The sequence below is a fragment of the Columba livia genome, chromosome 2 (assembly GCF_036013475.1).
Source record: "Columba livia isolate bColLiv1 breed racing homer chromosome 2, bColLiv1.pat.W.v2, whole genome shotgun sequence".
In the NCBI taxonomy this organism is placed as follows: Eukaryota; Metazoa; Chordata; class Aves; order Columbiformes; family Columbidae; genus Columba; species Columba livia.
Window position 1 is genome coordinate 36,682,279 of NC_088603.1, and position 24,816 is coordinate 36,707,094.

The window sequence follows — 24,816 nt, forward strand, 5'->3', positions numbered from 1 at the left end:
ATTTCACTACTTTGGCATCAGAAGTCCAGCACTCGCTGGTACTACAGACTGCATTTTCTAATGGAATATTAGATTTAAGTTGATGGACTTAAGTGTAACTGATTCTCTGGAAAATAAGATTTTTCTAATAATCTGTGTAGAAGTTACTGTATCCAGGGAAAATAACTTTAGAATATAAAGTTATAAAAATAATAGTCTGAGGCAATCCTAGTGTTAGTAGAATTGAATGTGTTTGTGTACTTACTACCTCCTGTTTTAATAAGCAATTCTATCTAGTCCAGTTTTGGAGATGATAGTGCAAGATATATGTTACTTTGTGCTTTGGCTTTCATGTAGTTAAATACCAAAACAAAATGTCTTTTCACAAAGAAAATTGCAGGGCATCAACAGAAACTGACAGATGCATCTAACAATGAGACAGCTACTGCCGTTGTCACAGACAAAAAGTTGTCTGCATCTCCAGGTATCAACAGTTTAAATTTTGTCTATTTATATCAGCCTGAAAGTGTTGTCTATGTGGAGTACTCCCTGATAGTATTTACAGCATAAAGTAGGTAGGCTTGTTCTGTTTTAGTTAAATTCGATGATTAGTAATGTGAAAATTAATTAAAAAATCTTGCTTTTTTCAAGTGGTAACATTCATAAATAACTTTAAAACGGTTCAGTTGCTATTTGTTAGTGTCAGTATGACTGCACTCTTGAATTTCTGCTTGATAGCTGACACAGAGCTGGTTTTGTCCAGCTAATAAACAATTCATTAAAAAAAATACTCCCCAAATTTGCAAATTATATACTAATAGCATGGTTAATTTTGCAGTCCTGTTATAATTACTGTCCAATGTAGCATTCTATTGTAAATTCAAATCAGCTTAAAAGTTCTGATTATGTGATGGCAAGGTCAAGTCTATAGATTATTCTCATGATTTATAGGCAATAGTGGTTTATCAGAAAATGTTTAACTGGGTTTTAATTTTTATGAACTATTAAGTTATGAAGTTACAAAACTAATATTCTAAAACACAAACATATAATAGCTTAAAATTAAGCCTGGTTTATTATTCAATTTAAATTGATAAATGCCAGTAAACACTGACTAATTTTTTGTTACTCTATAATTCACACATTCTTTTTGTCTATAGTGACTATAGATTGTAATTTCTGTCAGTTTCCTCCTGTCTTAAGTAAATATAAGTGTTTCCTAAAACAAATAAAACTCCAGCAAGCTTGCTCAGTTCTAGTATGTGATGGGATGAAGTAGATTGCTAAGGCATTTCATGTTTTTACAGAAGAATAAAATATCTAGTATGATATCATAATATATGTGTTCTGCTGTTCACTTTCTTGGGAGCCAACGGGAGAGATGTCTGTTGTTTGTTGTCTTTTTTTTTGTTTGGTGTTTTGTTTGTTTGTTCTGTTGTGGTTTTTGTTTGCTTGTTTGATATTGCCTTTTCTAGTATTTATGTGTATATTTATGTTCATCTTCAGTATGTGAGAGAACTGAATGCAGACCTGCCTTTATGAGTGCTGATCACTACGTATCACTAGCCATATGATACTGATTGTCTCTGATTAACTATTTGCTTGGATAATATGGAGCACTCTGTTCTTGATGTACTGTTGGATTTGACCTGTCATTTGTCTCATAAAAACTTCATTTATGGAACAAAAAAATCAATATTCTTATTTTTATTTCAATGTTCACAGTTAGCCCCATTTCATCTGAGATAGTTTCGGAATTCATGGTAAAGGAGCAAGTACGTGAAATGAATAAAGAAATTGCTGAGAAAACAGAGAAGTATAAGAAATGCAAGCAAATGTTGGCAGTAAGTAAATGGCTGCTTTGGATAGCTGAACACAAAGTAGCTATAGGTGCTAAGTCTTAAAATTACAAAGCTTACCCAGCTGAGTTTCCTTGCTTGTTTGTGTGATACACTGCAATTATTGTAGAAATCTTAACATTACGAAACACATTTTTTATTAAGTCAGCTCTTGATTACCTGTGGTGTTAGAGACTCCAGGCGAGGACCCCTCAGGATAACCCAGATGCAGTAAAACAAATGAACAAAACTACTACTGCTTCTATGCTTAATGTTGTTAATACTTTTTTTTTTTCCATTGTATTTTAAGTATAATTATTTTATAAATCAAATACGGCATGTTGCTATAAGCCAGCTGATGTCCAGAACAAATATAGCAATGTTTATCTGATATGCTGTTCAAGCGTAAGAGCTCTTCCAAATCCGGCTGTCCTGGATTTTTACAGTGTTTTGATATCGGAGTGGGTTCTGCCAACTAGCTTGGTTTCAGTCACACATAAAGGCATTTATATGGTTGTCTGGACCAAAGTTGGCACCCGTAGTGCCACATTAGCAATGCTCTTCAAATATTAATACCTGCCAGTCATAACTTGATTTTCATTTAAGCCATTTGGATGTACATATGACAATGGAGTATTTAATTAGTGGTGGTGGTGAAAAGTTGACTGTTGTAGACTTGTTAAAGAAATTATTTCTGGGTATTGCTTTGTCTCTGCTCATTTGTTTGCTTGTTGTTTGGTGATTAGAAAAGTAAGATTAATCAGCATTATGAAGTCAGAACAGTTAGAATGAAGATTAGAATTATAGACGTGGAATTTTTCTCTACTTCTGTATGTTTTGTTCTTAAATAGTCATAATACATTTCACACACTGCCACGAACTGAGTTTATAATCTTGTTCTTCTAATTCATCAGAAGGAATTAATTCTATTTTAATGTCGAAAATGTAACAACTCTCATGTAATTCTGCTCATTACCCAGTTTATGGAGAGCCTGTGTTAGGTTCTGTTGGCTATTTCTTCTATAGTGATGCTTGAGAAAAGGTTTGCCTTTGACCTTCTGGATGAAAGATATTTAGGTTGTAAAAAGTGCATGGGGAAAGGTGTGGTATTGAAGTGAGACATTTCAAACAGTAATTGTTATTACAGTGTAGTATTAGGATACAAAGAAACTGTGAAGCTAAAGAGCTTGTTGAAAACTCAGGCAAGAAAAAAAATGTACTGAACATGGTTTATGAAGTGTTCAGTGGTCCTGTCCTCTTCAAAGTCTAGAGTCAGGCTTGATTTTTTTTGGGGAAGCCATTTTCAAATAGTCTCATTCTAAAATCATGGAGTTTACACAGAGTAATTGTTGGAGGTGGTGGGGGAAATCTCTTAAAACGGTAAATATTTCATGCTGTGGTATAAACTACTTTAGGACGAGAAGATGAAATGCAGCGTTTATGCTGATGAACTTGCTAAACTGGAGCTGAAGTGGAAAGAACAAGTGAAAATCAATGAGGGTATAAAATTACAGCTAGCAGCAATGGAGGATCAGTATAAAGTAAGTTACAGATATTGTTTGACAATGATTGGTATCCTGTTCTTAACATAGTTGCTTGTTTCTGGTACTTCAAATAGTGAAGATTTTAATGGGGAAAAGACCCTAAATGTATTTTTGCTGTAAATAGGAATTGTATTCTGCACTTGTAGAAACAACGCAGTCTTGTAACGCTTCTTTTAAAGCCGCATCTGCTAAGTATATTACCAAATGGCTATCAGTCTTTTAATATTGTGGATTTAGACAAACCTCTAAATGATGTTAATCTTGTATTATAGGAGGAAAAAGGGTTAGAGAATTGTAATGTCCCATTGCTTACTGTAATATAAACAGCAGTATTGCTTGGCGTGTTTGTCTAAAATCTTCATATTGCATGCTGTATTACCAGTGTAGTGATGTTTAATGCATTTTATCTGAATTAACTAGAGAGATACAAGATGAGTGACTTGCTGTTTTTAAAATCATCGAGAGAATCACTTATTTTGGAGTATCGCAACTATAGTCTTGGTGAAGTGATGTAACACATACACCAGGAAGTCAAGCGTAATGGGCAGCTTGAGCTTACACGGGGCCTTAGTCTTTGAGGTTCTGTGATAGTACATATGTTGATGTGGTGTTTTAGGTCAGCAAAGACAAGATAAGAGCAACAGATTTCCATAAGACCAGCTTATGTGCTTGTTTTCAGTCTAATGGTGACAAGGCAGTTGACAGGATAGAATATTCTTTGTTTCCCATTTTTGCCCACTGTAATGAACAGGGATTAAATTTAACTGTGACTGTATCAGTTGTGGTAGGACCTGCCCTTCCATGAGAAGTTACAGCACTTTTTCTTTGTAAAATACTGAATTACTGTACAGCTCATTTCAGCACTCTGTAGGCTGCCTTGTCCTTTTTTGATACTTTTTAAAGCTTTAATTTCGATTTAAAAAATGCATTGCTCTGTAAGATTTATTTAATATTATTAATTATCAGTGATCAGTTACCATGCATAATTTAATGTAAAATTGGTTTGTTTTTAACTTCTCAATGCCAGGAGTAATAAATAATTAGTTCCAAAGTGGCAAGCATTTTGACTGCAGTTCTAAACTTGTCGTTGTTCAGGAGGGTTTGGGTGGGGAAAAAAAGGTGAACTTTTCTTCCCAGGCAGTAGGTTTCTCTCAGACCTGAATTAGGAGCAGAAGTTTAGAAACTGGAAAACATTGATACATAACTCTGCAGAGAATTGAGTTTATATGCTAGAAAAACAAATGGAGAGGCAGTCTCCAAAGTAACCAGTATCCAAATAAAATAGCCCTTTGTAGAGAAAGATTATTTAAATAATCCTTTTGAAGCAAGGAGGAAGTCTGGAAGAATTGTGAAATGTGTTAGTTGCGTCTCCTCTGGGAGAACCCAACAGAAATACAAGGTTCATGAAACAAATTTCGTGTCTTTGAGGTAGGAGGAGGTTTTGGTTCTCTCAGTTCTGTTGAGGGGGATGTGAGAGCTGGAGAGAAGGGAATGAAAAAAGTCACCGACCCGCTTGCCAACAGATTCCTTGAGAAATAATGAGATAAGGCTTGCAAATGTGCAGCTGTTTCTGGGCAGCGGTGTCTCCCCTGCCATTAGTATCACTGATGCTACTCCTGGGTTTTAACCCAGGCTTTTATCATTCCACAACTGTTTTCTGAAAACTGGCAAGAAAAGGCTGCCAATGTCCTGTTGTTATCCAGTAGATAAACTTAAGGAGAATTGTTGGTTTTAATTTGTAGTGGTACTAGATGTTGCATGTAGCTATAGTAGACAAAATAATTTCCATCTGAAAGATGATCTTAGATCATCACTGAACTTTCTTTTCACAACATAACATCCAGGGAAATAGTTTCTCTTCACTAATATAGGAACCTTAAACTTCTTTACATACAGGTTCAGCTGGCGGAAAAAGAGAGACGAATAAAGGAACTGGCATCACAGTTGGAACTCTTTACCAGTGAGAAGGTATTGACAGGATTCCTGCTACCTTTTGTAAATTAACATTTGTGAGGTTCTTTGGTTGGAGGAATCGCAATTTATTTTTAAGTGAGAATTGGTTTGCTCTTTAAACATAGTTTTCCATATTCATATGTTTTGCCAAAATGAGTTAGTAACAAGTTGTGTTATAAATACTAATATATATATATTTTAAAAGTACACCATAGTATACTAAGTCATCAGAACTGACTCGGCCTTCGAAAATACCATCATTTATTGTTCTGTAATAGTGTTCTCGAATATTTTCTATATATATTCTAAAAAAAGGTTACAGAGGCAAGAATTATATCTTTGTTCCTGCCTGGAGTCCTATTCCATCCAGGATCTAAAAATCATTATTTGTTTGCACATAGGGATTACTTTGTGTAAATCAGTTATCTGAAATTGCAACTAGCTGTACAGTTCACAGAAAACGGATTCCTACCAGTTTTTATCCCATATTCCTTTCTTATCTCAGCAGCATCACTGTTTTTCTACAAGATTTCAGTGGACTTCCAGCCTCCTTCCTGCTTTACTCCTGTCTCTTGGTCAAAGAAGTTCAGCCCTGTTGTGTCTGGAGGCTGATACCACCACTTGTAGTGCATGTGCTGCTGTCAAATAGAGATGATTATTATTGAGCTCATGCTGCAGCCTTTCTGTCCTCTAAGGGAGCATCAGTTAGCAAAACTTGCAGGAATTTCATTTGTTTGAGGCAGACTCTCTCCCTGAAACTTTCAGGAGTTACTGTCTGACAGGCAGCACAATTAGTAAACCTTATTCCCTTTGGAATCCTGGCATAAGACATGAATGGTACACACTCAGCTTGACAGTTTCTTTTGTCCATCACTGGTTAGGATTATTTTTGCTTTTATCCAGTGTTGTCCTATAATCAGACATGTAGACATTTCAACAGTATAATATCCAGGTTTACATGATGTGTGCATGCAAGCAAATCCTTTCGACGTCTGCACTTATCAGCTGCTTAAAAATAGTAAGAGCAGCTTGACATGTGACAGTAATGACTTTAGTAAATTACAACTAGAAAAATAATCCTTATTGGAAAAGGTACCCAAATAGTACCCTGATTTTTAAGTATATGATAGAAAATGGACTGCTGCTTTCAAGAATTCACTGTCAAATAAAGTTCATTACCATTACTGTTAAACCAGACATTCTGAAATACTAGGTAATGTTCTAATGTTGGAAGTACCTCTGAGGTGTTATATGGCAATTAATAAAAGCTAGATTTTACTGAAAAGTGGAATAATAAAATGTCTCTGTTACATTCAGATAATATTGCGTGATACTGTGGAAAAGTTAGGATTGTTCAGATTGCTGTAAAAATCCAGTGTGAACAGATACGTAGTAAGAACAGCAATTTGCATTACTGATAAATTGAAATTAAACTAATTTCAGATAAAGCTAGTGAAGTGTTTTGTAAAATTCTAGATTCTCAAGTAGTTGGTATTTAAATGATCTTCTTCTTTTTTTTAGCCAAAGATGTAATTTTTAATAGATTTCTCTCATATTTTTCTAATCCAAAAGAAAGCAAAATAAAAGTTGAGCTTTTATGAATCTAGTTTAGCTGGAGGGAGTAATTTTAAACAACGCACGTAAGGAGGAGAACAACTGTAATAATAATGTATGGGGCTTATAAAAGCTTAGAACTTTGTCTACCCAATTTATGGATATTTACATTCAAAGAAGAATCAAAGTGCCTTGCTAGACTGGAACCATGATTTAAAAGGTTAAGCATAGTATAGTAAACAGCTTTTCAATTTATACTCCATTACCAGTGTTTGTTTATAAATGTCACCAAACATAGCATGCAAAAAATGTTCATTTGCTGTCTCTTCAAACCTATAAAATTTCTTGGTTTCTATTTTATTTACATACTTATATAGCCCTTTTTTTTTTTTCTTCCCATCAGTCTCAGTACCCTAGCTGTTCAACTTCTGGCCCAGACTATTTTATAGCACCTTTTTACAGTCACTTTGATCTACATTCTGTTTTAATCTTACACAATGCTAAAATTAAAGTATTAATGCCACTGCCTCTCATTCTAAACTGCATCCATATTGGAGAAGAAATTGATTATAAAAAGGAAAAATTTTAATTTGGCTGATAATTTATTGTTCCTGCTTTATAGTGACTAAACATTAATTATTTAGATTTTACATGCTCACTAAAACCTTAAGACGTAATCCTGACTATTTAACCTTAACCATTTCAATCATATATGCAATTTAGTCTATAAATCTAAAGTAACGCTAGCATCGTTTTATATTATATCTACATGAGGATAATTGGAGGGTGCTATGCAGAAATTGTCTTATCTTGTATTAGATGATGTTTCTAAAAGAAAAAACACACTACTCTTTTTATGGCCAGTGGTCCCAAACAGTAACTTCCTGTAAGCTGCCTTACAGTTGTGGACGCTACTTTTTTGCTATTTGAAAATGACTTTAAGAGGTTCCTAGGAACACGGTTTAGTGCAGGAATCAGGTTATGGTTGGACTTAGTGATCTCTTCCAAACAAAATGATCCTGTGATGTTGCTGTTGGGGTCTAAGTCCTTCATATCTGAAACCTCATTGTATGTATGTAACAATAAATGTATGCTCTCTGTCTTTTTTCATTTGAGTGGTGTTTTGTTTTCAGAGTAGTTATTGCTACTTGATTTTGCATTTTTGATTTCTAATGTTTCAGCTGAAGTTTACCTGTTTTTAAAAGGAACAACTCATCTTTTTTTTTTAAATGTCTGAGACATTTTACTTCTCATGTAGTTAAATCACTAATTGAAATCTTGTTTGAAGTCTTTTGGGGAAAACACACACTTCCAATTTATTAACATTACATTAGCAAATATTAAATATGAACCTAGAGAATCCATAACAAAATACTAACCAGAAAGAACAAAAGGATTGGAAAACCTTTTTATCTTAACAGTCTCAATTTTTTAATTATTATTTTCATTTTTACTTGTCAGAGTTTTTTGCTGGGTTCTATACTGTAAATGTCACATTCCTTTGGATATTCTTGGCACACATGCTCTCTTTCCCTTAACCCATTTTATTAAAGGGAAGGATGAGAAAGACTTTTCTCTGAATGAATTACAGCCAATGCACTAACCACACCTAAGTCACTTTAATTGCTGTCTTACATATGTTTGCTTACAGTTTTAATGGTTTATAAGTGGTAAAAACCCTTTAGTATGTATAATAATTGATATCTCTATAATAATTGATAATCTCTCTGGATTATGTGCAAAAATCTAGTATTTTAAGTGGGTTTTTTTTTTTGAAAAATTCTGTTTGAGCTTTTCAGAAAGATTTAATTGCTTTTCTGATAGAAATTTTGAAATAACCACTTAAGCACCTCAATAAATTCAACAATTTTATATTTTGGATGAAAACGCTGAGTTTTGGAAGTAAGATGTGTACATATGCTTGCTAAACTCTGAGTATATGTATATACAAAGCAGGTGAGGATATAAAGAAGGATGAATTAGAACTTTGCTCATTAGGTTCATAGAGAACAAATTATTTTCCACAGGCAGTGTAATAACTTTGGAATCTGTGCATGAAAACACATCTTCTCGTGGATTTAAAATCCACTTATTTGTGATTAGACAGTGGTACAGGTGCAGTTTTGCTCCACATGATGCTTGTAGTATAAATATTGTTTGAAATAAGTAACCTAGTGAACAATAGCACTAATTTCTGTTTGTTAGCATAGATAGAAGATACCAACCTTGAGTAATAGTTTTCCTTCCTAGAATCAATTGTCTTCAATCTGACGCATTTTTAAATTTTAGTTATCCCAGTGTTTACCTAAATCCTGTCCATGTAAAGTATCTGTAACATGGTCTCCTCCAGCTGTTCATCAAGTTAAAAATCTTACCCAGAATTTCAGTAGAATTGTGACACTTGCTGTAGCCCATTATGGCCTTGACAGGAGAAACCTTTTCTCACCTGTTTTCATTCAGAGAGCAGTGCAAAGTGCATGGCACTTTCCTGGCCCTTTGCTTTGCTTGTCGGCCTCCACTGGAAGGATCAGTAGTTACTTATTATGCTTTCAAGACCCTTTCCAGGTCTTTCCTGACCTCCCATTCTCTGTCTTCTTTCCTTCCCTATTCAAATATCATGAATATCTTATTTGTATTTTGTTTTCTTCACTGACTGTTTTTGTTACATATGGTATATCTGGCACTAGAACAAGATGAAATGACAGCGGAAAGGTTCGCAGATGTATTTTTAAAAACAAATATCAATTTTTCTTTAAAATCTTGAACTTTGGTTGGACTCCATAGGTTAATTACATTTTGAACTTTGCATTATTTAGGAACTTGGCAGGACACCAGGAAGTCAAGCTGGAAGGATAATGGAAGGACAGATTTCACAACAGACATTACATTTTCGCAACCCATATTCAGAGGAAAATGGACCAGTTCCTGCAGTGCCAGGCAGACTACCAGTATTGCAATACGGAAACCCTTATGCAATTCAGGAAAGAAGAGGTAAGTAAATTCCATCCCCCCCCCCAGTATAATTTCTTTCTCACTGTTTCAAAAACAAAGACTCATTTAATGCAGGTCAAGTACCAACAATCTTTATACTGGTGCACAGAGCCTTTATTGATTGAGAATTTATTTAATAAAGTGCCTTTACTAATGAGAATCGATAAGGTAAACAAAATTGTGCTTAAGTCTTGATTTTTAAATGTAAGTTAGCACATCTGTGATCTCAAAATGCAAACTCTACTGAACAAAGATGCTCTAATTTTCCTTCAGATGGAGCAGATGGTGCTTTTAATCCTGATGAGATCCAAAGGCCACCTGTTAGAACATCCTTTTGGGAGCTGGAAGATGACGTGGTGTGTAGTCAGCCTTCACGCAACCTTAGTCGGCCTGATGGTTTGGAAGATCCCGAGGACAGCAATGCAAGTTACCTTTTTCATTTTTTGTTTTCCTTGATATATTTACTAATGAGTAATCAAGAGGTTTTTGGTGTCTGATAAGCCTGATTTATTGTCATGTAAATCCAGAATTGCTTTTTCTTTTCTCTGAGCAATGTGTCAGGTGAATTTTGCTCGTTTTGAAGGAGGAAACTCTGCACATCAGTTGATGATAATACTTGTTTCCCCAGTCTTGAGATACTGACAGGTTATTTTGGTGTTAGGACAGTAGCTTCTTAATATTTTTACATACTAAAGTAGAAAAATCCAGGGAATCTCAACTCCTTGTGATTTCTCGCTGCTGTGTGGTAGAATGACGGCTCGAAATGTTAGCTATGTCTCATTTTATAATTTGTATGTGGGAACTAAATTATAGCAGAACAAATAAAAATTTGAAGTATTTTGATACCAGTACTTTCAGTTAATTACTGAAGGAAAATGGGTATCTTATTAGATACTTCATTCTAATGTATTAATCTTTTATTGTCTTTTGCAAATCTGCATTTATTAATTTCTGTTTTGCATGATTTTTGCTGTTAGACATGTCTTTGGAAGAGCTAGTTGACTTTATTTAAAGCTGATTAAGCTGGAACTGACAGATTCTCACTGATAGTCTTTTTTAGGGCTTTGTATGTTTTAAGTGGAAACTGGTTAACGTTTTAATACAATGAACTTGCATGTTCTGTTATTAAAAAATGATTTTAGTAAATTGGCTTCTGTAATATACCAGGCTCTATGTCTTCATTTGAACAGGAGCAGGCTTCTTATTCTTTCTTATTCTGAGTGTTCTTGCACCTTCAAAAATATTAAACAAGGAATACCTTTCTGCAAAGTATTGTGCTCTTTGCAAGTACAGTGGTATCATGACCTGTTTCTCATTTAGTCTAGTTTGCCACATTTAATTGCTATTAACCTTTGCGGAAACTGATCAGTGTTCAGGCAGGCATGATTTTAGCCCTGGTGCTCAGCACCTATAATGGAGAAAAATGTATTTCTCCCTCCTACCTTTTGCCCCCAGTGTCCATTACTGTGAATAATTAGAGGAACTGTCAGAACTTCTGCAGCCTGTTCGAGATCTAGAATGTGAACTTAATGCTGCTGCCCACCTTTACTTCACATTTTGCATATTTAGTCTGATGGGTTTTGACGTAGGTATTACATATGACAAGCTCTTCTGTAGTCATCTGCTTCAGTTTAATTAGCAGGGTGTTCTTTCTGATCTGTGTGCTTTGCCCTCTTGCAAACCCAGGAGAAACAGTGCTGGAGTCTTGTGCTCATTTGCTGACACAGCTTAGATTTTTGTAATGAGGTAGAATATAACAGGCTTAAATAAAGTTCAACTTGAGAAAAGATACCTTTAAATCAAATAATCTGTATCTTTATTTTTTTACTTTCAAATGAGAAGCAGTTGCTTGCTCCTCCAAAAATAGATTCTATGTGTAGTCTACAAATTTACATGGAAATGAGTAGCTGCAAGAATCTTTCTAGAGAGACTTAGTAATATGCGAAAGATAAAACAGTTCTAATGCAGTATTTTTAAAAAATATCTAGGAAAAACTTCCATATATGTAGGTAATTCATTTTAAAGGAGAACCTGTCATTTGTGCAGAAGAAACAGCAAATATAAAATATCTTTATTGGGAAGGGAAGTGGAGAAGAACCTTCCTGTTGATGTAGAAAACTATAGTTGATCCATAATAGTAATGAATTTACAGTTCTAGTGACACAGGATAGACACATGATCTTTATCTTCTATTGCAGACAAGGTACTATGAGTTTTCTCTCTTTCAGAATAATACAAAAAGCATATAAATTGATCATTTTCCAGGAACACAGGATTCCTTTTGGCAAAAGTAAACTCAGCCCCTCAAGCAAGTCTGTTACAAGACTGATGGAGACTGTCAGCCTCTTGAGCTGATGTGGCTGCCGTCATGTGTACTTCTTAGCAATACACCTCTTAAAAATCTCAGTGATACAGCCTTGGTTGATCTTTCTACCATCCTAAGGAGGAAACATTAGTCTTTCAGTTAATTATTTTAATAGATTAGAAGTATGGCACAAGATAGGTACTATCACTTTGGTTGGCGATGTGGAAGAGGGATGCCAGCTCGGTCTCTGTTCACTCGCTGCTTCTTCTGCATTCTCTTATCAGAAGTTCTGTGCACTCCTTAAGAGCACACACGGCCTAGGGAGCCAGGATTTGTGCACAGCCTCGTGGTAGTGGATGGTGCCAGGGTGTGAACCGTCGCCATTCAGAGAAGGAAAGACTCCACAGGCACCCTAAGGTCACTTTAAGAGGATCGTTTTCGTGCTAAAGTTGCGCGTGAATTATTTTCCTGGGGACGCTTCTGTACCTGCAACTAATGATTTGATCTTCACTTCTGTGGAGTGAAGCTGCTGTCTTTGTATCTTTCTGCAAAGTCATTTTGTCTTTCCTTCTTGTAAGTTAAAGAATTCTCAAGCTCATGATTGAGGTGATCCTTCTGCTGAGACATTTGCTCCTAATGTGACCTGAACTCAGTTTCCACATTCCACAGGAGAATGCTGTTTGCTTTTACCCCAAGTGTGTAGGCTTCCTTTTCTGCTTCTCAATGAAAACTTTTTTGTTCCCAGCCATGATCTTAATTATAAGATCAGGTGTTGGTGACACTCCTGCTATGCTGAAACTTAGGCTGCCTTTACTGTCTTCAGCTACACGGAGTTGTTGACCGAGTAAGGGTACATCTGCAAGTGCATCAGAAATTTTGTTTAACGTTGCTATTGTGTTCTGATTTATTTTTTCTCCCAAAATTTTGTTTATTGGGAATAGACACTTCCATGCATTTGGTCGGCATGAAAAAACACCAGTGACTCAAAGACGTTCTGGAATTCTTCCCAACTCTGGCTTTTGGAACTCCTAGGCCAACTGAACTGTGATTTCTGAGAGGGATAAGCTGGTCTGTGTTAATCGTGCCAGATGAGCACACACACTGTGGTGATTTTGTGTAGAGTAGTTGACTTGCCAGAAGTTACTGGCATCGTCTGTGCAGCACTAACTTTCTATTTGCTCATGTGCCCGTAATTGACCAAAATGTAATCATTTGGAGCAAATAATTTCTAGAAGCAAGTATGTAGGGGAGAGATCCATAAACAAAACATATATATGTTTTTAATACTACAGTGTGAGGTTTAGAAATGTAGTGCTGATTGCAGTTGGCAGTGAGCCCAGAATAACTATCCTGAGACTCTTAAACAATGTTATTAGTCACAGTAAATTTGGGGGGGGGGGTTGGGGCTGTAACTTTTGGCAACTGACAACCACATCAGGATATTTTTTGAGACAAATCCAAAATAGCCTTTCTTCTAGCAAAACTACCCCAATACACTTGATTAGCATGGTCGTACCCTGGCAGCCAGTTACTGTCTTTTGTTTAAGATAAATATTAACAGGAGAAGTTGGTTCCTCTTGTGACACCAGACTGCTCACAGAGAGGCAGAGAAGCCTAAAGAGTTTGATTTTTGTTCACACTGCAGAGCTGAGTCACAGAAAGAAAATGTGTGTCCGCTTCTTTCCAATTTACCTGCACTATACGTTGGTGGTGTTGGCTGGTCATTTGTTTTCTAAAGCTTTAAGGTGCATATTGCTTTGCTTACTGTTGCATGTTAAAATTATCTGTAGAAATCAGAGACGGGGATTGTTCATTTCTGTGGCTTTTGTACAGTATCACACAGCTTTCTTTCTGATTTCTGTTTGGCAGTCTTCAGACTCATTACATGAACTTTTAATTGCAACTGTCAAAGTTGTACTTATTGCTTGAGACAAAAATCGTTGCTTTTGGTAGAACTAGGCGAGTTGTACTTGTTTCTGGATTTCCCTTCTTCCTTTTTTAGTGGCAAACTCCTTTTTGCCATGCTTTATTGTAATACTGTATTTATCTTCGTGATTCACATCATCTGCGGAACTCAATGTGGCATTTTGAAAGAGTCAGAGTTACAGTCCAGTGCTAATAGCTAAGTCACGTTGTTAAAGGCATCCTCTGTAATTTGTTCATCTAGACATGCACATTTCAGAATTCAGAAGGCCTGGTGTTTGTTATGCTACATAACCACAGTTCCAGCCTGTGGGTACGTGATACCAGACTTTTTGTAAGGACCTGTGCCACCGCACTGCAGGGCACTGTTGAGATCTTGGAACCAAGTATGTGGAGCCATGTCCCTGGTGATCAGTCTGGAGTGCAGGAAAGCTGGCTCTGGGTCTGCATGAAGGGCAGATCAAACTGTCCCTTTAGCAAAACATGGACTATGGGCTTCTATCCAAATAACTGGGATGACTTGACCATGGGGTCTTGAGATTAAGCTGATGCATGTGCTTAAAATACAGTTTAGGCTGGGCTACTGAGGCCTGGCCTCCTGACAAATCCTGTTACTCTTGTTCTGTAACCAGCTTCAGTGGGCCTTCTCCTTTCAGCTTTTGAGTCTTCAGGGCATGGTTTGTTTTTCTGTGTGACACTGAGCAGTTTTTACCTGTCACGCTGGAAAGCATATGTAACAGAATTTATAAAAGCGTATATAAAATCATTTATAAGAACAAGGAATGTATCGTTGGTTATACCAGCTGGAAGAAATTGAGCACTAAGTGATTGTAAATGAAGGTGAGTCAGATCTGTCCTCCCTTTGTACAGAGTTCTCCATTTTACAGGGTATACTTTGGCGGTTTTATCCATCTCTAGCGACAGAAACGAACAGCTGTCAGAGTCCAACACTATGGGACATTTTCTCTGTTTTCCAAAAGTTCCAAGTTACCCCAGGGCAGTGCAGGAGAATTTTTAGTTATTGGTGATTGTGTACTGTTTATTGTAACTTGTAATTGGAATAGCTGTCAAATACTCTCAGGCTAAGATAAAGTTCTCATTGTTACTGTTGGACTATTCTTTCATTACACAGCAATCTCTGTAACGTGCATGTTGAGGTATGCACAACAGAGATTTGCGTTCTTTTTGTTATGCTTAACCCAAACAAGAGGTTAAGAATTGATCTTCTGTTATATACTTGGCCAAGAGCAAAAGTGCACTGAGGAGACAGACTTGCCATATCTTAGCAGAGTCTCTCTCTTTTTCAAATAATCTTTTATTTCAAAAAGGAGTGAGGAGAAATGTTATATATGTACAAAGTAGGGTATCACACTTACCAGAAACTGAAAGGAATGACAAAAATGTAAATGATTTTATCTTACCTAGCAGCAACCCAATTAAAAGATACAAAAAAAGGGTGAGGGGAGTACTGAACAAGTAACCAAAACAACTGGAGTAAAAAATGTGGAGAACCCACCTAAAACAAACTAAAAAAACCCTACCCAACCTGTTAACCTGTGAAAACTTTATATAAGGTGGACAGGGAGTGCTGATTTTCTTAAAATAAATGTTTTAAATGGCAAACCTTCGTATAAATAATTTGGCATTTTGTTGATTCCAGTTAAAATATTTGGTGCCTCATGGGCTGTGGTAGTAGAGCAGAAATATGCATGTGGGGATGCTGAAGGAATCTGCTTCTCCTGACACAGCTAATGGAAATGGATGGATGGGGGCATTGGTAACATCACTTTTACTTGTGTGGTGTGTTCTATGAACATGTTTCTTTTTCCACTCAGTACATCTTAATATTTATGGAATCTGTGCTTAAAGCCAGAGAGTTTTCTAATGGGGAAACCAAAATTTCTCTGGTATCCTAACACTTGTATGGAAGACGGATTAGTGCAGGAATGCTCACTTCTGGGGTCTATTACAGTGTTCAGATCAGCAGCTTCTTTCAGGTCAGTGTAAAGACCCTTTATAAAAGTGGGGTTTTGCTGAATGCATTTATTATTTCCAATAAGAAAAGATCCATCTGTATAATGTTAGACACATAATTTAGGTTAATGCCCTTATATACCAAGTGAATGTTTCGCACTGGTAAATCTTGACTCTGTACTCAACTGAAATTCATAACCCTTAATATAATGAATAACCTGTACATTTGTTGTCGGGTCTGCTACTCTGTCCTAAGCAAAACTTACTTAAGGAATTTGAGGCTGAAGAGCCCTTTCACCAGAGGAGCACTTCACCCATCTCATCATTTGTAACCAAGTATGAAGAAGTGCTGTGACAAAAATGCCCTGTGTTCAACAAGTAACTGAGTGACAAACAGTAAAGAATTACCAAAAAAGTTTTTTCTAGGGATTTAAATGTTAATTAAGCTGGTGCTTGTAGTTGAACTCTTATTAAGGAAGATGCACATTCATTTCTCAGGTAAATCCTGGTCTGCTTTCAGTCAGGTATTCAGCAAATTTATCACGGTTTTGGCTCTGTATAATCCATAGCATTGTAACACAAGAGTGCATTGAATATTTTTCCTTCTTTAACACATACATCCTCTCTCTTTTGTGTGACAAAAGGAACGAATAATATTGTAAAACCTGCATGCCATTTTTCTGCAGGTGCAAAGCAAGTCAGACAGGAGAATGTCTGTTGGTGGCATCTGTCACAGCAAAGCCCCACTAGCTGCTTCATGGGAATGTTAAATTGTTGAAACGGAACAGCTGTTGTCAGGAGAAGACAAATATTGAGGGCAACTTCCCATCTTGCTGTTTCCTTTAACTCTTCATTAGTATGTCAGCCTAAAAATGAGATATGTTTGAATATATGTAAAAGCTGTCTGTATATAGCATTTATACTGCTACATATAGTCCCTTGCGCAATCATTTCTGAAGATCTTAGAGATAAAAAGGAAAATGATCTAGGAGTTGGAGTTTCAAAAATCTTGCCAAATTTACCTGTATTCCCACCTTGGTATGAATAGGTTTTGTGCAGCTTTATCTAATAGCAGAATAGAACCAAGATGGTGTGTAATAAAAGAATTTATACTGCACAAAGAATGGGTTTACAAACACAGTTCTGATTTTCTTCCTACTTTCTTATTTTCTTCTCATGCCGTTCTCTTTCCATAATTGTGTTTGCTTGTGCCACTGTGCTTATTGAAATCTGCATTTGTAATAATGTCATCATAGGGAAAAAAGCAACATACGACCAAAACCCTGCAAAACCAAGTGCTTTGACTCTGTGTGTGTCAGAGCCCAGTCACTGTAGGCATTCTTCATTTTTCTGCTGGATGATTTCCCACCGTGGGCAGGCTTTTCTTCCCTTGAGAGCAGTGAGGAGCAGCCTGTTCCCCAGGGGCCGACCTGCCGTCCTCACCTGGGAGCAAACCCGCCGTCCCTCAGCAGTGGCACCCAGTGCTGCAGCCCCTCGCTGCTCCTGTCCCTGCGGGGAGAGCACGCTGACAGGGCTGAGGACACCAGCGGCCACATGGGGCGATTTAGGGATGTTGCTGATCCTGATGGCAGCGTGACACCTGTGACACACTGGGCTGGCACATCGCTCCAAACCGACTGCTGGAGGCGAGTGTGTGCATCGAAATCCATGTCTCTTTTCCTGAAATATAAATCAATGTATTTTTAAAGTCTGACTTGACATTTTACTACGTAGAACTTGAGTTTAGCTGCGGATAAAACGCTGTTGCAGTTTGTCGTGCGATGCCCCGCGCTCGGTTGAACACGGGTTTTTGTGTGTTCCAAGCCGGCCCCCGGGCAGGCACAGCGAGGCGAGCTGTGTGTCCCCGGTCGCCGTGCGAGCAGAGCGCTCCCGCGTCCGGCCGCAGGTTTCTGCTCTGGGGACGTGCTCAGAAGGGTGTTCAGCTTCTCACCTTCCTTAACCATGTCACCCTTCTGCACACTAAAACATACACCGCAGAGATTAAAAAATGAAAGGTAAATTTCATTCATGTTTATGCTTGGTAACAAAAATGCGTATGGAGGAGAGAGAGAAAAAAAAGCTTCTTCCAGTGGGCACCATTTAATTTTTAATTTTTTTTTTAATAGGATGATGACAACACTGTGCCTACTGCTCCTGATCCTCCAAGTCTTCTCTTGCATGAACGTGGAACAGGTTTCTGCTTTGATTCCAGGTAAATGTTCTCTGTTATTGGTCTTTAGAGGATGGAGACAGGTTTCCGTGTAACTGAACTCTTTTACTCAGGGGTGGGGGCGTGGAGATGAAAAACTATTAAGCATTTTCAATGGATGTTTGTTTGGTTTACAGTTAACTGTCAGAGAATATGCTGTTAGACTGGGTAGGCTACTTGTGTTATACCTTATTTTGATGGAATGTGGATAATTTCTTCAGTAAGTGAATGAATTAACTTTTGTTACCCCCCTCGCCCCTTCCCAACCTAATTGTGAACCTAAGTTTAGAGCTTTTATAAAGTGTTATGTTTGCTAAGAGCGAGCATTTATGAGCAGAGAGAGTGGTTTCCCATGAAACTGCTTGGCCATTAAGATATTCAATAGATTTGTATTCGGTGGTAGCTGGAATTATGTCAAAATTATGTCACTTTTAAAATACCAGGTTATTTTGGAATTCCTGTGTAAAACTGCTTTAACTGTATTGAGCACTTTCAGCAAAGCCATTTAAATTAACTGTGTGATACTTGCTTAGATACAAAATCTGCTCAAATTTAAGTTTGTAGTAAAACTCTTAACACTGGTGGCAACAGGATCCTACTTTTACATTTTCCTTTGCAGTAACAGGTGAAATAACCGTTTCCGTTTTCCTTTCTGTCCGCCTCCTCGCGCAGCTTTGACGTGCACAAGAAGTGCCCTCTCTGCGACGTCATGTTTCCGCCCAACTACGACCAGAGCAAGTTTGAGGAGCACGTGGAGAGTCACTGGAAGGTGTGTCCCATGTGCAGCGAGCAGTTCCCGCCCGACTACGACCAGCAAGGCTTCGAGAGGCACGTGCAGACGCACTTCGATCAGAACGTATTAAATTTTGATTAAATACTCTGTTTTGCGGTGTAGCTTAAGAAAACCACCACTTTGAGTAGTCAGTCCACCTACAGAGCCAGAACAGCGCAGCTTTCCCGTAAGTGCAAATTTCTGATTAAAAGCTGATATACTCTGATGGGAGTTTCGCTGGGTCGTGGCTGTCAGCTGCTACTGGGTTATCTTCTCTAACGTGATACTAAAACAACTCACTAAGCCCCCACCTCGTTGTGTATGTAGCTATTTATTCCCCCGCTTAGTGGAATTGGTAAGGACACAGGGGTGACTTTGCCTCAGGCAACATGAGACCAGCTTCACGATGCTCTTCAGCTACATAAAGTCACCTTAGACCTGTGGTTTCTCTTGACTGTGACAACTGAGGCACGATTAAAAGTGTGATAAACAGCTGCTTATTCTATCAAATGGGTGTAGTTTTCCTTTGAGTATCACTTAACTCAGAAAGTTGCATAACTTACCCTATGAAAATATAGTTTTCTAGTACATTTCTGAAATGTAGATGCATGTACTGTGAGATTACATGCTTGCACCAAAATTAATGGCAAATACTTCAGTTTTACATATAGAATGTTTGCCTTAAGGGATAGTGTTAAATTAAGCACACTATACCTAAGGCAGTATTTTTGAGTTGAAATAAACTGCTGTGCTTAAATGCCTAAAACGAATTGTTTAAAAACATCATTGCCATTATTTTGCAGTTGCATTCAGTAGGAAATACTCTTCTATTTTCATGACAGTGACTTGTTATTCTTTTGGCTTAGGGCTTTTAAAACCTTCTGCATTTTACCTTTATGTATTTCTTTTCCGTAAGTAAAAACGTGTGTATATCTAAACATTTTATATTTACTTTAACTGTATTAAGTACGTTTGCTTTCCACTTGTTGTACAGTAGTCTTGTTACATTAAAAGCAAAATTATTCATGGAGTCAGCGGTCCTTTTTTCCTGCTGCTCATTTTGAAATAAGCCGGAGTTTAGGCTTTACACACTTAGCGCAAATGAGGTTTCATCTCTGTATGACAAACTAACTGTTGCTCACATCTTTGAGAGAGAAACGGGGTTAAGGTTTTGAGGAGCTTCTGTTGTGTGCAGTTCTCTCATGAACATGTGCAATATCCTGTTTGATGCAGGATTTATTAAAAGCTGCGTGACACAGATAAATCGCAGTGTCTTGAGCAGCAGCTGCTCCATCAGTCCTCTGTGGTCTAGTTTAAGTCTTAGATTTGCTTTTTTCAACTGTGAACTTCATGTCAAGAGGTGTAAGGTGTAAGTCATGGAAGTCCTGAAAGGGTATAGTCTTTTTTTTTTCTTACCATAACTCAGTAGTATGTGAAAACAGTTAGAAACGGCTCTAAAACCAAAATATGATTAGTTATCATTATTAGAGACTTATGAAATCTCAGAGGTTGATGTCTCACAGAGCCCTGTTGTGATGCTGGCAGAAAGCAGCCCGGGAAACCTGAAGTCCTTCTGACAGATTACATCAAAATACCTTTGTTGTTGTCTTTCTCTCCAGGCTGTAGCATTCTGTGTAACTTTGTGCATCCATGGTGTAGTGCTTCAATTGCTTCAGGTGTTTCTTGAACACAGACTTTGATACCAAAGTAGAATGTACAAATAAAAGACTATATACAGCCCAAGAACTTAAAGGTCAGACGTTTTAGGTCAGAGGCAGTTTATTTTAAATGTGATTTGATTTACATTTATAAGCAGCTTTCTTGACAGGAATTCTTTAAGTTGCCTTCAGTTCTAAAACAAACCTCTGTCACTTTCAAACTTAAAGTACTTTGTCCCCAACAAAACATATGAAAATATAATTTAAAGCACACTTTTCACAGACACAGTACAATACATTCACTATACACAGTATAACAAAATAGTCCCATCTTTACCTGTTTAATAATACTGTCACAATGAATAGGTAAATAGAAACTGGAATTTTTCTTTTTTTTCATCGCTGAAAGGAATTTACATGCAACAATGATGTTTTATGACTGTTTAGCTGTTGAAGGAACTTACCCAGCCTGTGGTTTCTTGCACCAGGAGCAGAGCCAGAAGGGCTTTGCTGGCCAGATGTGCTGGCCAAAACTGCAGAAGGTGGGAAGGGGCCACCTGGGGCCTTGTGTGCAGCAGCAGCTCATGTCTGGATCATCATCCTTCAGCCCCGGCTCACAGCGCTGGGCGGTACAAGCGCTGTCACCTCAATGGGATCAGAAAAACTCATGGTTTAGGTCAAGCAGGCATGTTCAAAAGGCTTATTCATTAGGATGATTCCTAAGGGTTTAAATGAGACTGAGGCTCTGCTGGAGAATAGGTAATTGTCATCCTCACAAAGTTTTCCTTTAAAGCTTTGGAAAAAAAAAATGAAGGGAAGGCTCATTCTGTCTGTCTTTGAGCTTTCCTTTGCACTTAAAGCAACAGGAACTGAGCAAAGGCCATTACTGTGTTCAACACTGTGAGTTCCTCCCTGACCCTCACCATGTGAGACGTGGTTCCAGGCTGGGGCAGGGCAGGCGGTGCCCCCCTGTCACCCCCCAAACTCCAGGAATAGCACTTGGGAGAGAAAAACACGCAAGGCAGGAGCAAACATTCAGGTTTGGTCCAGACACGAACCGCCCTCAGGTTGGCTTTTGTTCTTAGTCAGTCTCTGACCGCCTGCTGCAAGAAGCACTTTAAATCTTCAGTAAGGCTCATATGTCATATTTCAGCAAAATTAATCGTAAAGCTAAACAGACACTTCCAAATGGGATGCAGTGACCTACAATGAGAAGCAAAATAAATGCACAAAGGAAATAAAAGTCTCAAAATACAATGAACGTGAGGGAGAGGCATTAGCAACTCCCTCCACACAAATAATGGACCTCCTTAAACCACATGTAGAATTTTCGATTTTTATTTGCAACCACGGGCACACGCTCGTACAGTAGTTGCAAGAATTGGCAACACATAAAACATTAAATCTGTTGGCAATATAGAACTACAAAGTGCTTTAAAACTTCATCTGAGATGAAGATAATTGTTTCTCACACACACATAAATTTGCACTTAAGTATTTCCAAGTGTCTTTCTAAGAGATAGCTCAGGGGTAACTATTTAGTTGGACTGGGATGTTGGTCCTCAAAAGTTTGATGGGCATGAACATAATGTGACATCTTGTACCAAAAAAAAACCCAAAAAAAAGTAGCAATTTCTACTAACACTAAAGTGATTGTTCACTAGTTCGAATGGCAAGATTTTCAGCATTTCAAGAGGGGAAAAAAAAAAAACCAAAGATTTGCAAGATAATATAAAATACAGCAAGCACACCTTTTTATGTATGTTATTTAAGTATGAAAATATTTTTAGCATATTATGTTAAACATTCTTTCTTATTTATATTTCCATTACCTAAAAGACTTGCTACTCCACTGATAACTCCATTACGTAAGGCATGTTAACTCTAGTTTGACGAGGGTGGGTCTTGTTTTGGTTTTGCACACACATTGACGGACGCGTTGAAAAAGCCTTCATCACGGTACAACCGTGACAGGGTGTCAGCGCCAAGCTCTCCTCCTCTCGCTCCCCTTCAACACTCGGGTACAACTACAAATGCAACGCCCCCTCCCTCCCCCCATTTCTCTTTTGTTTTGGAGAAAAATGTTCTGAAGAACCTATAGCTTTTTATAGCACCTTATCTCAAAGTAATGAAAATGGGTATGATGATTACATGTGCAAATGTACAAAATCATTAACTCTACAAAGATACATCATTCCAAAATTACAGAAAACTTTAAAGCATGCATTTAATTTTTGTTTTTAAAGGGTTGCTGAATGCTTCCCCTGAAAAAGGTGGCTGTTCTGAAAATCAGCAACTGCTGGTGAGGATTTCTTGGCACATTTGTGACCAGCATGTTATTGCTGCATCTTCCTGATAATCTCAGCAGACACGGGGGGGTGGAAATTGATTGTGTGGTGCCGCAGGCCCTGAGCTGTCTTGTAACTCTTTCCACAGCGACATTTGAATGGTTTGCGTACGCGGATTTGCGTTCTGTGGCCGTTCTTGGCGTGGTACTTTATACCGTTCACATTCTGTGAGCGAGAAAGCAGAACGTTAGTGGTCAAGTGGTCTGATATTGGCTTGGCTTCCTGTTAAAAAAAACCCAAAAATTGATTAACGTTACAGGCAAAATCACACAAATTGCCAGGAACTCCTGCTTCGGTGTTACACAGGTGCTGGGCTTTCAAGATACACGGTGGGACAAGAAGGAGAAGAATCTGTGTGGTTCTAACGCACGAAATGTGTCTACCTGGCCAATCCTGATCTTTATCTCCCAGCGTATGGCACTTCCCAAACCCACATCATTTACTGGGCTCACACAGGGACGTTCTTTGCCTCCTGACTCTTCTGTTTTTTCATAGAGCATTGACAAATTTTATTCAGAGGTTCATTTAGAAGCAAACAAAGAATTGGCATGAAGACTCGAGTCACACTCCTTCAAAAAGCTGAAGCTCCCCCCCCATGGTGTGTTTGTTCCGTTCTGTGTCATTGTTTCGAGATATGTCTTTAGGCACCAGCAAATTCTGATAGTTTACACATTGTCTCCAAAGAATTAGCTGCAGGAAATACTTAACTTAAAGAGTTACAAAGGGCACTTGGAAAACAATCCAGAGAAGCCGTCTTCAAAATAGCTATTGTTTATAACAGGGAATATTCTACAGCTAGAACTGGAGAACTGACCTCCACTGTTGTTTGGAGAGTAAGAACGAAAACCAGCACCACAGCACACCCTGATGCTGGCAAGGTTGGGAAATGGGCAACACTTCTGAGACATGAATCAGGAACCTCACTAAACATCAAGCAAAAGGGCGCTACTCTCCTCCTTCTCACGTCTTTCCGGCAAAAGCGGAAGATGCTGTTGTGGTCTCACTGGTTTGTGAAACCGCTCAATGTAGGATTTGTCTGACCAGAGTCTGTCTTACCTGCTTCCTCTACAAGAGCTGGGATTTTTGGATAAACAAGGAAAGGCAAATTTTCATTAGAGCTTCTCCTAGGAAGAGAAACGGGCGCCAAGACAATTTGTGACAGGACACAGCTCTGAGGCTCTACTGTGTCCTCTAAAATTTCCAGATACATATATCAGGGTTTTTTTAAAGCTATTTTAAAAAAGCCAAAACCCATTAACAACATGGGTAATAATTAAGCCATTAAAGGTTTCAGGGATTTTGTCTTTGTGTAAAAACAGGCAATGGTTCAGCAAAGTCCCCCTGGCTCTTTTTAAGCAGCAAGTTCAGTTTTATTGCAGAATCATAGAATCATTTTGGTTGGAAGAGACCCTCAGGATCATCGAGTCCAACCATAACCCAACTCTAGCACTGAACCGTGACCCTAAGAACCTCGTCTGAACGCCTTTTAAACACCTCCAGGGATGGTGACTCCACCACTGCCCTGGGCAGCCTGTTCCAATGCCCGACAAACCTTTCCATGAAGAAATGCTTCCCAATATCCAATGTAAACCTCCCCTGGCACAACTTGGGGCCATTTCCTCTTGTCCTATCACTTGTTATTTGGGAGAAGAGACCAACACCCTCCACGCCACAACCTCCTTTCAGGCAGTTGCAGACAGCGATAAGGTCTCTCCTTAGCCTCCTTTTCTCCAGGCTGAACAGCCCCAGTTCCCTCAGCCACGCAGCT

At 38.0% G+C, this 24,816-nt stretch overlaps 2 protein-coding genes across 14 annotated transcripts in view; one reads left to right on the forward strand and one right to left on the reverse strand.

The window, feature by feature from the left end:
• Window positions 1-20,072, forward strand: part of TAX1BP1 (Tax1 binding protein 1) — a 62,734-nt gene extending 42,662 nt beyond the window's left edge. For 7 of the 12 annotated variants that reach the window (XM_005513493.4, XM_005513494.4, XM_021280870.2 and 4 more), the window contains 8 exons: window positions 370-463; window positions 1,705-1,823; window positions 3,233-3,358; window positions 5,258-5,329; window positions 9,685-9,859; window positions 10,133-10,281; window positions 18,188-18,273; window positions 18,943-20,072. In XM_005513493.4, the coding sequence (XP_005513550.2) occupies window positions 370-463; window positions 1,705-1,823; window positions 3,233-3,358; window positions 5,258-5,329; window positions 9,685-9,859; window positions 10,133-10,281; window positions 18,188-18,273; window positions 18,943-19,144 (1,023 nt within the window). In that variant the 3' untranslated portion in view covers window positions 19,145-20,072. The remainder of the gene's footprint in view (window positions 1-369; window positions 464-1,704; window positions 1,824-3,232; window positions 3,359-5,257; window positions 5,330-9,684; window positions 9,860-10,132; window positions 10,282-18,187; window positions 18,274-18,942) is intronic. The other 5 variants (XM_005513495.4, XM_005513496.4, XM_065051407.1 and 2 more) reach the window with 1 other exon arrangement.
• Window positions 20,073-20,803: 731 nt separating this feature from the next.
• Window positions 20,804-24,816, reverse strand: part of JAZF1 (JAZF zinc finger 1) — a 191,324-nt gene continuing 187,311 nt past the window's right edge. For both annotated transcript variants that reach the window (XM_065051409.1, XM_065051410.1), the window contains exon 5: window positions 20,804-23,213. In XM_065051409.1, coding sequence (XP_064907481.1) covers window positions 23,037-23,213 — 177 coding nt within the window. In that variant the 3' untranslated portion in view covers window positions 20,804-23,036. The remainder of the gene's footprint in view (window positions 23,214-24,816) is intronic.